Source organism: Priapulus caudatus, unplaced genomic scaffold (genome assembly GCF_000485595.1).
Source record: "Priapulus caudatus unplaced genomic scaffold, Priapulus_caudatus-5.0.1 Scaffold918, whole genome shotgun sequence".
NCBI lineage: Eukaryota > Metazoa > Priapulida > Priapulimorpha > Priapulimorphida > Priapulidae > Priapulus > Priapulus caudatus.
This window is the reverse complement of record NW_014577979.1, coordinates 85264-95621: the sequence shown is the minus strand read 5'-3', so window position 1 is coordinate 95621 and position 10358 is coordinate 85264. Positions and strand designations below refer to the sequence as shown.

General features: G+C 47.7%; 1 protein-coding gene across 1 annotated transcript in view; it reads right to left on the bottom strand.

The window, feature by feature from the left end:
• Window positions 1–5599, bottom strand: part of LOC106814397 — a 26417-nt gene extending 20818 nt beyond the window's left edge. Inside the window, exons 1-2 of the mRNA XM_014818715.1 lie at window positions 5400–5599; window positions 4565–4670 (exon numbers count right to left, since the gene is read on the bottom strand). Coding sequence (XP_014674201.1) covers window positions 4565–4670; window positions 5400–5490 — 197 coding nt within the window. The 5' untranslated portion in view covers window positions 5491–5599. The remainder of the gene's footprint in view (window positions 1–4564; window positions 4671–5399) is intronic.
• Between the last annotated feature and the right edge of the window lie 4759 nt (window positions 5600–10358).

Below are 10358 nucleotides of genomic sequence, written 5' to 3'. Positions count from 1 at the left end.
TGGTGCTGCTGCTTCTGGTGTTGCCGCTGCTGTTGCTGGTGGAGGTGCTGCTGCTACTGCTACTGCTGCTGCTGCTGCTACTGGTGGTGGTGGATGTGGTGCTGCTGCTGCTACTACTGCTAATCTTCCTACCTCCTCATCCCTCATCCCCCCCCCCTGCGTTTCCTAACTGCCGAACAGTGTTCCACAAACCGCCACTACAGTAATATTAACCTACAGTTTTTTAGGGCAGCTTCCTCACACTCTGCCTCCACCCTCTCACTCCCCTTCCTTCCGTTCCCGCTACCACGGCTAATCAACTCACACCGCGCCAGCTAGCCGTGACCCCATCTGGCTCGAGGGATTGGTTACGTACATAGGAATAAGACAGGATACTGGCCACAACCGCCCAATCCTATGTATTAATCTGTACTCTTATTTATATACTTAGTAACTATGTATTATATATATGTTGGGCATAGATATGATATTATCAGGAGTAGATATTAATCACATTCTGTTTCATCACTAGTCCGGATATATATATATATTGTACACACACGTATCAACAGTAGTTAAAAACTTGCATTTGACCTTTAACTACGCATGCAAGGTACGGTAACGGATGCATCAGCCCCTGCGGCGTAATCATTAGCTCTAATATTTGCGCATCACGTACGTAAGGGGTTCTAAGAAACCCGCGGACGTGACGATACATTCACATGATGAGTCGTTGTAAAACACACACACACGCACACACACACAGCGAGTACACCTAATGTACAGTAATAGTCCGCGTTCGTCTTGTTGGCCACGTGCCAGGCCCGCGTGTATTTCCGTACGTGGATTGCTGACTGCACAAAATCAGGAGCCGCGCGCGCGTGCAACGCACGCAAGAAAAACATCTATAGTCTGGACGTGATGCGGCCATGATGCCGAGGCGCGCCGAGGACTGACACTTTGTGTCTTCCAATCACAGCTTACGCCGCACCAGTCATTGATATTTTTATAGGTGGGGACCCATTGGACCACCAAATCACCGATCTCAGGAACTAGGGCATTCTGCTATGTTAGAACGGTTTCCTACGAGTTTCCCACAAATACAAAAATAACACGCTGTTTAGCGCACTGCGCTACCGCCGCTACGTCCTTCTGTAGCATTTTCGCATCTCCGTAATCAGAATAAGCCCTGCCTTCTTCGTTGACGGGCATGAATGGGGCGTCACCGACGTGACCAGTTCCTGTACCTACTGTCTCTCGCCAGCCTGTTTACTTTTCGTAAATAATGAAATGCCGGCCAATGCATTTCGCAACGAAGTGGAAAAATTCGGCATTTTTACCCGCTTTCGGAAGTGAACAAGTGCGACATTCATTGAACATTGAAGTTTTTCATAAAATTAAATAATTCCGAAAATCCCTAACCGCGCTACTCGATTGTTTTAGCCAAAGAACGTAGCTGTGTGTGTGTGACGTCTTGCCCGCACGCTTTATGCTGGGCTTAGCGGCCTCGAAATGGATATCAGAGGCACGCACTCGCCAACACGACGTGTGATTTACATATAGCTTTGTGACATCAGGATGCGGCAGGTGTCGGGAGTTCTGCGCGATGATAACTCGTAAATTTCTCAGCTATTTCATTAATGGTGCATGGACATTTTACACAATTTAGTGGCAGTAGATGCTCAGTTTAGTCAACCGAATATGTCACAGTAACGTATACGTACATATGTTTCAGCATACGTTCACCTATTTTGCACACAGGCAGTCAATCAATTGTCAAACAATTGTGGTGAATATTAATATTTTATTGAAAAGTTCCAAGTGCACTGTGCGTTTCAACGGCTCTTGTACGTCAAATGACATTGCGTCAAGCAGGTTCCACAAACTCAACACAATTTCATCTCTTGTTATTGTTTACGCCTGATGCGTGATTGATCAGGGACGGGGGTGCATGTAAGATGGCAGAAATTTTCTTTGGGGTTCCGAAAACACAATTCACTCGACAATTACATGGAGCCAATTTCAATTGAAAGCTCTGCAATAATAGACCCCGCAACAAGCCTTTGACTGACTAAGTCAAGAAATTCAAAGGTGTATATATTGCTCTTAAATTTAAGGCCGCAATAGTTCATCTATTTAGAACGAGTCTTTCATTGTTATCTTCAAAACTACAGACCTATCCGCTGACGCTGTGCGTAAGACGTGCCGCCGGGCATCGAATTTTGCGCACGTCTCGCAACTGCGGACAGGCATTTTTCGAATTCAAGGCATTTCTATCGGAGAATTCAAGGGGGACATTTTATCGGAATATCAAGGACATTTTATCGGAAAATTCGAAGGAATGCATTTTATCAGACATGCGCTTTTATCGGAATTCAATACACAGAACCAAACAATACCTGATTAATTTAATAACGCGAATGCCATATCTTAATCACTGCATGCTCAACCTGTCTAAAACTTACACTGGTCATCGATTATTAACGCCTTTAAAGTACTGTCACTTCGTACAACATACTGGTTGATTTACTGGCAGCTGATTTTACTGACTTACTGTAATTTATGATCATGTATTTTAACTGTCTAAATCGTGGTCTATAGTTATTAAGCTCATTTAAACACCATTTTTATTGAGGTTTGCACATTATTTGATGGTAAAAATTTTTTTTTATTACAGGCAAGCGTATTCCTTTCTAAAAAATTCAAAGGAGCATTTTCATGACAATTCAAGCAACAAAATCAACATTTATCTAAATTCAGGTAGCTTTTAATGGACTCGCCTCAAATTCAAGGACTGTGCAAACCATGTTGAACATCCCCACGGTCGCGTGCGCATATCCCGCGGAACTGCGCGCCTCATCCGCGCGCAGCGCTCAGGACCCACAGCAAAGCTGTGCCACGCAATCTTGTATCATGTTTCTCTGGATTCGTGAGTGAGTGATGAGTGGTACATAGTCCACGGCAGTCCTAGATGTGAACGCGGCCAAGCGAACATTTGAAGACGGCTTACAAATGGCAGTGCCACTCACATCACGTCAGTCCGAGTAAAGATGACCAGTACTCATACTACCTTCCCTTTGATGGTCATTACTAATTATGCAGTAATGTGGTACTGACGTGGTACTGATGTGGTATTGACATGGGGGTACGCCTGATATTAATTAGTACTTATGATATAAATGGACACTCTTCTAATTAAATACCGGAGCAGGCCATTACCGTACACGTACAGATTCCTAATTATGTTGTTGTTACGTATTAGCCCTAAGGCCATCCTTAAAAAATTCTATGTTTGCTGTCCCCCAACCTATGATTTTTATAGTGGGTAGGTAGGTAGGTAGGTCATTTTTTTTGTGTGAGGCATAATAGTTCTTTTAAGTCTGCCCTCATGTGTGCCACACATGCTTTGTGTTTCAGTCTTAAATATAAAAAATGTAAAAAAAAAAAATGGAACCCAAAATGTCAAAAAAAACTTTTGGGTCGCGGCTATTTTTGTGGGTCGGTCGGAGGACAGCAAACATATAATTTTTTAAAGATACGTTCATCCCAGTTACCAGGAAACAGAGGTGCCCTGTGACACCTGCCAACAGATGAATACCTAGCGCATTAGGGACGCGGGAATATGCGTAATTACGGGCGGTAACCCACGGCAACGCGATGCCAAGTAATTATCGTTTGGCTAATGATCTACTCAACCTTTAATCTACTCGATGAATGCAGTAGCAGCGCAGGTACGCATGCACATGCACGCACACGCACTCAAGCATGAGCTAACGCTTCATTAGGAGTGTTCCCAACTTTGATAACATTAATGATTAATGATTGATAATCCTAACCCTAACCGTAACCTAAATGATATTAAACCACAAATTAATATATGACCATGACCATATATATGTTATTATGACCATTAATGACATTAAAGTTGGGAACACTCCTAATGGAGTATCATCCAAGCTCACGCGCTCACGCACGCATTCTCACGCACGCACGCTGGCAGTCACTCGCACGCACACGCTCACACGCACGCAAGCTCACGCACGCTATCAGTCGTACGTGCACGCACACGCTCACACGCACGCACGCACGCACGCTATCAGTCGTACGTGCACGCACACGCACACACGCACGCACGCACGCACGCTTGCTATCAGTCGTACGTGCACGCACACGCTCACACGCACGCACGCTATCAGTCATATGCTCACGCACGCTATCAGTCGTACGTGCACGCCCACTCTCACACGCACGCACGCTATCAGTCGTACGTGCACACACACGCTCACACGCACGCACGCACGCTATCAGTCGCAAGCTCACGCACGCTAGCAGTCGTACGTGCACGCACACGCACAAACACACGCGTACAAGAGAAACCCCACAGACCAGCTCAGTAGAACCCACGCACGTGGCTCGCACGAGCCGGCGCGCAAGAACCCACGACGGATCGACGGCACATATGCAATCCGCAATTAGAACAAGAATCGCCACGACGACTGCGCGCGTTTCCGAGATGAAAACATTTCCCCGGGAGCGGAGGAAATCTGGTCGGTGTCCGCGCTGTACGGTCGGGCGCGACACTCACGACATGAGTACGAAGGCAGTCTCCGGCGCTCGGTACACCTTCCATCCCAGATTCTCGAAGAAGTTGCTCAGCCTCACCTGTCCTGTTGTTTTGCCACCGCAGGGACCTGCGTGAGAGTAACAACAGACGCTCGTACGTCACTGCCACGAGCTCTCACAAGTGATGATTACGATTCCGACGTCAGAGAGTATCGTGTTCTGCGACGACGTAGGGTTTCGTCTAAACAGGGCTGATGCATCGTGATGATCGAATGTCTAACCTCCGGGTTCTTTCGCCACTCCTGTGCTTCCTTTGTAAACTAGATTAACTATGACTTGTATATTTCCTATTTGCCGATGTACACTGTATATACACGACTTATGCACAAAATAAACATCTTGAATCTTGAGTAGGTACAGCTAGCTGGGTCTGAGAGACGGAGACAAATGTAAATATGCATGTGTTTGTTCTCGGTAAATGCCTTGTAGTCTTAATGTCATCGGATAAAACTGGAGTGAATCTACCAAAGTATGCACCGTATCAAGCATGTACAAGCTATCTACACTAATAAAATGTGTAACATTGCTGTGAAAGGACGCACGGTACACTTTCAATGTCACTGCTGTTACACGTGCTCAAACGTGTGTATTTGAACCCCGTATGCAAAATCGGTTAGTTTACGTTATCATGAAGCAGTACATGGTCATATTAATCTATATCATTCGTGCTACTTCGTACACTGATAAAGTTCAATATATAGACTACAATTTTGGCTCGATTCCAAATACGATAATAGTATTTGATAGACAAGCTTGTCCAAGTTGTCGTAATACAACGTCAACAACTCTCTACTTACCGCCCGTCAAGACTATCTTATAAACCTTGTGTTGAATTTTCTTCGGACTACCGTTCAGCATCGGCTGCTTAGAAGCTCTATCTTCCTTCATGTTTGCGAGCGTGCGACACAAATACACAGATATTTTACGACGTCGAAACAAACAAATATCACGTCTCCGTCATTTTAATGCGAGTGCCTTGTGCTGTCATTCACGAAAGATCAGCGCGGGAAAATAAAATCTCACGAACATGTGCGCCCGTATCGCCATCTACTTTTATTTATATACACGAATAAAACATTTTAATATATGTTTTATTCGATATTTAAATATAAAACAACAAAATGTACATTTTCACTAAGTGCTATGTACGAAGAATGTTTGACGGCTAATATGTGATTATTTTAAAATAACAATATTTCTTACGGCTCCGCCGAGAGAGGGCGAGACTGATAACATATGGCTGCGCCCATGCACCGCAAGCATTTGTATGTAAACACGATTAACGCAGCGCCCTGATCCTCACGAAACTTCTCTCAAGCATTACAGAACAAAGCTAGCGATACACTAGCGCTAGTTGTTACGCCTCTGCACAACTGCTACGTTACACAGGGCGGCCATGAATGAACTAACAGTAACACCATCTCAGCTGTGTTGGGTAGGGAAAATACGACGTCAATTTTTCGCGATGGTTCCTCTCAATCGCTTCGACTGGACTCGCGACGACTTCGCGCCACCTAGCTGGGAATCGACCGAAGTGCACCTACAGGACCACCTTCTCGACGCGACCGTCGAGTCGAAGCTGTGCAAAACCTACCCGCCTACCGTGACGTACCGCCTGAGGTTTCTCAAGGCGCTCCTGAACAGTCTGGAGTCGCACGGCGCGGAAGTCAGCGGCGACCTCTACGCGTCCTACACGGACCTCGTCGTGCGGCGCGACGATGCGTCCAACACCTGCTACAAGACGTACATCGTTGACGACAATGTCACTGGCAGCGGCGAGGGGGGCAGCGGTGGTAGCGGCGGAGGCGGTGGCAGCGATGGCGGTAGTACTGGTAGTGGTAGCGGAGGGAGCGTCATCGGCGGGGGTCGGCGGCGGCGCGTCACAGTTCGCGAGAGCACGCGCCTCGTCTCGGACGGCACGACGGGGCTGCGCACGTGGGACGCGGCGCTCGCGTTCTGCGAGTGGCTGCTGGGGCGGCGGCAGCGAGCGAGTGCGTTCGGCGGGCAGGCGAGTGTGCTCGCGAGCTCGGGCAGCGGCCGCTCGCCGCGCGGTCTCGGCTGGCTGGGCGCGGCGCGCAGGCGCTTCGCCCAGCGTCGTCGCTCGCGCTCTCGCGGAACCAGCTGCAACGCGACGTTGAATCGACACGCTCACAGAGAACCTGAATGATATAATCTACGAGCTGGCGACAGATGAAAACGGGATTAGCAGGGAGAGTAACGAAACGCTGCGAAGCAATGATGATGCGTTGATGGGCGACGACAGGCAGAGGGCAGCGACTGAAGTAACTATACGCGCGAAGCATCGTTATCGTCACGACGACAGGCAAGCAGGCAGCCAAAGTGAGCGGATGCGAGAAGGCGTCGAGGCGATCGTCAGCGGCGACGACGGCAAGCATCACGGCAAGATTCGCGCCGATCGTCGTGGACGGGTCCGGTACGGCGATCCGGCGCGCACGCACCCGCGTCGCCGGTCGTGCGGCGCATCCGTTTGCGGCGGCAGACGTCAAGCGATCCTGCGACCTCGGTACTGGCGGTACGCTGGTTCGACGCACGGCGAGACGCAGACGCGATCGTGCTCGCAGCGTCGACGTCGTCATGGCGACGGACGCCGTCTACGAGTCGTACGTCATCGCACCGCAGCCTCGTGACAGCGTGTTCCGAGCGCGCTTGTCACCGCGACGACGAGGCTGCGGCGGCGGCAGCATCGCGCTGGGGCGGCGTATGTAGCGTGTGCGGCGTGAGGAGGATGGAGCCGACGGAGTTTTTCCCTGGGATTTCGTCGGAGAGCGCGGAATCGAGTGGTAGGAGGTCCGCGCTGCGTGCAGAGACGCCAGTCTTCTTCTACGGACGGGACGTCGAGATACAAAGATGTTCAAGTTGTGCCTGTAGGTGGCGTTGGAAGCGCAGCAGCCGGTCCGGGATCAATTAGCTTTTGATCGCGAATTTGGTTTACTTTTTTGAATTGATTTTACTGTATGGTTATATAGTAGAAGATAAAAACGACATGAAATCAGGAGCTGGCTGCGGAAAACAGCCCATCCCCCAGTCTAAATTAACTGCATTTTTAAATTACAATATGATGTGATATTCATAGTGAATTTTTCATAGAGTATAGCCTTTTTCGCATAATAATGGCGCAAGAATAAGGTAATTCCGTTTCGAACGCGTGAATAAGAAATTGAAGTCTTGTTATTTTATTTCATTGTTTCTTACAGAAAGCGATAGCAACCATTGCTCTTTGCACGGGAAAGACTTTATTGTTATACATAGTTTAATAGTTAGAGAGCATTATTGGAAACACACAGCTGAAGTATTTCTAATTGCACTGACTTGAAATCTTTAAAAAAAAAAAAAAAAATTCACAGGTTGCATTTATGAGTAAATAAGTAAACTGACACGGAACGACAAAGTACATATGTCTGGTACTATAAGAACGTTTCTTCTATATTAGTAGACTATGTGCATGGTTTCAAGAGAATGAGTCAACTATCGTCTTGTGTGTGTAACAGTGACACATTTATACAATGGACGTGTTTTTTTAAACATAGGCTTTGTATGTATGGCTAGTAAATATATATATATATCACTAATATACACATTACAGTTCATTACAGACATGTGTACACACCCCTGCTACGAATGCTATAAATATTTATTATTTGGTTAATGACATCATATGCCCTGGATGACAATTAACAAAAACGAAACACAACGGCAACGGCCATATCAAACATCGCAAATTTATCTATTGGTCCTCGTTGCTACACAGCTTAATGATGGCTAATGCGCCCAAATCGCACTTTCACATGAAAATCTTTGGTGAACAACCTTTTTCTGCCATATCGGCAACCAAACATGCTACACTTACCAAAGGCTTAATATACGATATAAACTAGAGCCCTGCGCAGCCGGTGCCCCCTACCGGAACGAGCTTCTTCACTGAAGCAGCACCTACTGGCAGTACGCCTAACTAGAGGTGTCCCTCACGAGCAAGCACTCGTAAAGCAGTACTATGCTGCGGAACTGGCCTCGTTACAGCAGGCAATCTACTTGAGGCACCTACTACAGCAGGAGCTACACACCCTGGAATTGCCCTCACCAGAGCAGCTACGCTGCCCTATTCGTGTATCTACTAAGCAGGCAGGCGCCAGCCTTTGGGAGTACCTCAACCTGCCACAAGCAGCGCCTCCCAGTATTAGCGTATGGCAGCAGGCACCCTTTACTGGCGTCGCCCCCTACAGCAGGCGCCCCCTGCAGTCCTGCGCGACTGGCAGTGAGTAACAAAGAGCACCTTTCCGGGCTACCCTGCAATCTCAGTAGCTGTAGTCCCACGTCAGCTCGGCGCCCGCGCGCGTATCAGCTTGTCGGAGAAAGAACGCGACCAGGGGAAGCGGAGGTCGTGCGTGTCGACGAAAACGTTCTGCAGCGAACACGTTCGGGTCGCGAGCAGTGAGTGGTTGAGGTAGCGTCCGAGGTTCCTGCGCACTTGGCGTCCATGCACGAAGCAGTACTCTTCGTTGTACGCACGAGCGTAGCGGCTTGTAGCGCGTCCGCTTCTTTCTCTCCCTTACCTGCGAAAAGAGAGGAGGCGCCGGAGTTTAACGACAGAGGATATTGGTACCTGCACAGAGCAGCCAGCGCAGCGTTAACGCGGAGTGATGGATATTGCGGTCGACTCTTACGTCATTTCTTTTGCGAGTTTCTTTTGGAAAAGACACGGCGGTAATGCGGAGGATATCTTTCCCGTTTTCGGCATCTCCCCCCGAATGAGCTTCACATACAAATGCAACTGTATGCGCGAATCGCAGTGGATATGTGTTGTGTCACAACGTGTTACGTAATTTCTTTTACGTTTCGTTTTTTTTTTTTTGTCGAGCTCGCGGAGAACGCAACGCTAACGACGCGAGGGGGCGGCGACGGTTGATGCGGAGAAAATTCAGTAGTCAAATCTCGTTTCTCTTTTACGTAGTTTCGTTTGTTTTTTGGTCTTACTCTCGAAAACGCTTTGATGCTTTTTCGTCGTATCGTAACAAAACAGTTACGTTTTTAAGTTAAGACTCGCGATATTCTGATATTACAGTATGGCTTTGGCACAATTGTGTTCGATTGCAATGCCATCGCAAATCTGTTTACGTTAATGCACATTTATTTATTGAAGCTAGTGCAACAAATTGAATTTATTACCGTTATCAACTCTTGATCTATTAACGTTAACACGTAAATGTATTTAACATTAAACACGGGTCAAATTTCAGGTTTTTTTAATTCACGAACTTATGCGTTAACATCGTAACGTAATCTCGTTCAGTCGATGTTTACCGTTGTTCGTCTGCCGTTCGCTCTCCGTCACCTCCATCGTCGACAGCTTGATCTTGAGGGGCGTCACAGACTGCGCCTCCTTGCTCTTGGGGTCGGGAAGCTGGCAAAGTCGCGAAGACCTCCGAAGCCCTGCTGGAAAACACGGATGAGTGAACGCGAGCATCGCAAAAAGCGTGATGCGGCTTTTTCTCACGTTGCTTCTTGCATTAGTTTAATCGTTAACAGTTTCCTTGGATGTTTATCGACTTTCAGTTCTTAAAAACTCTCTTTAGCAACTTGGCTGTGACTAACTTCCCACCACCCATTTACGTTTATGCTCCCCCCTCCCACCACCCATACACCCACTTGCACTCTCTCCCACAACCCATTTATGCTCCCCCCTCCCACCACCCATACACCCACTTGCACTCTCTCCCACAACCCATTTATGCTCCCCC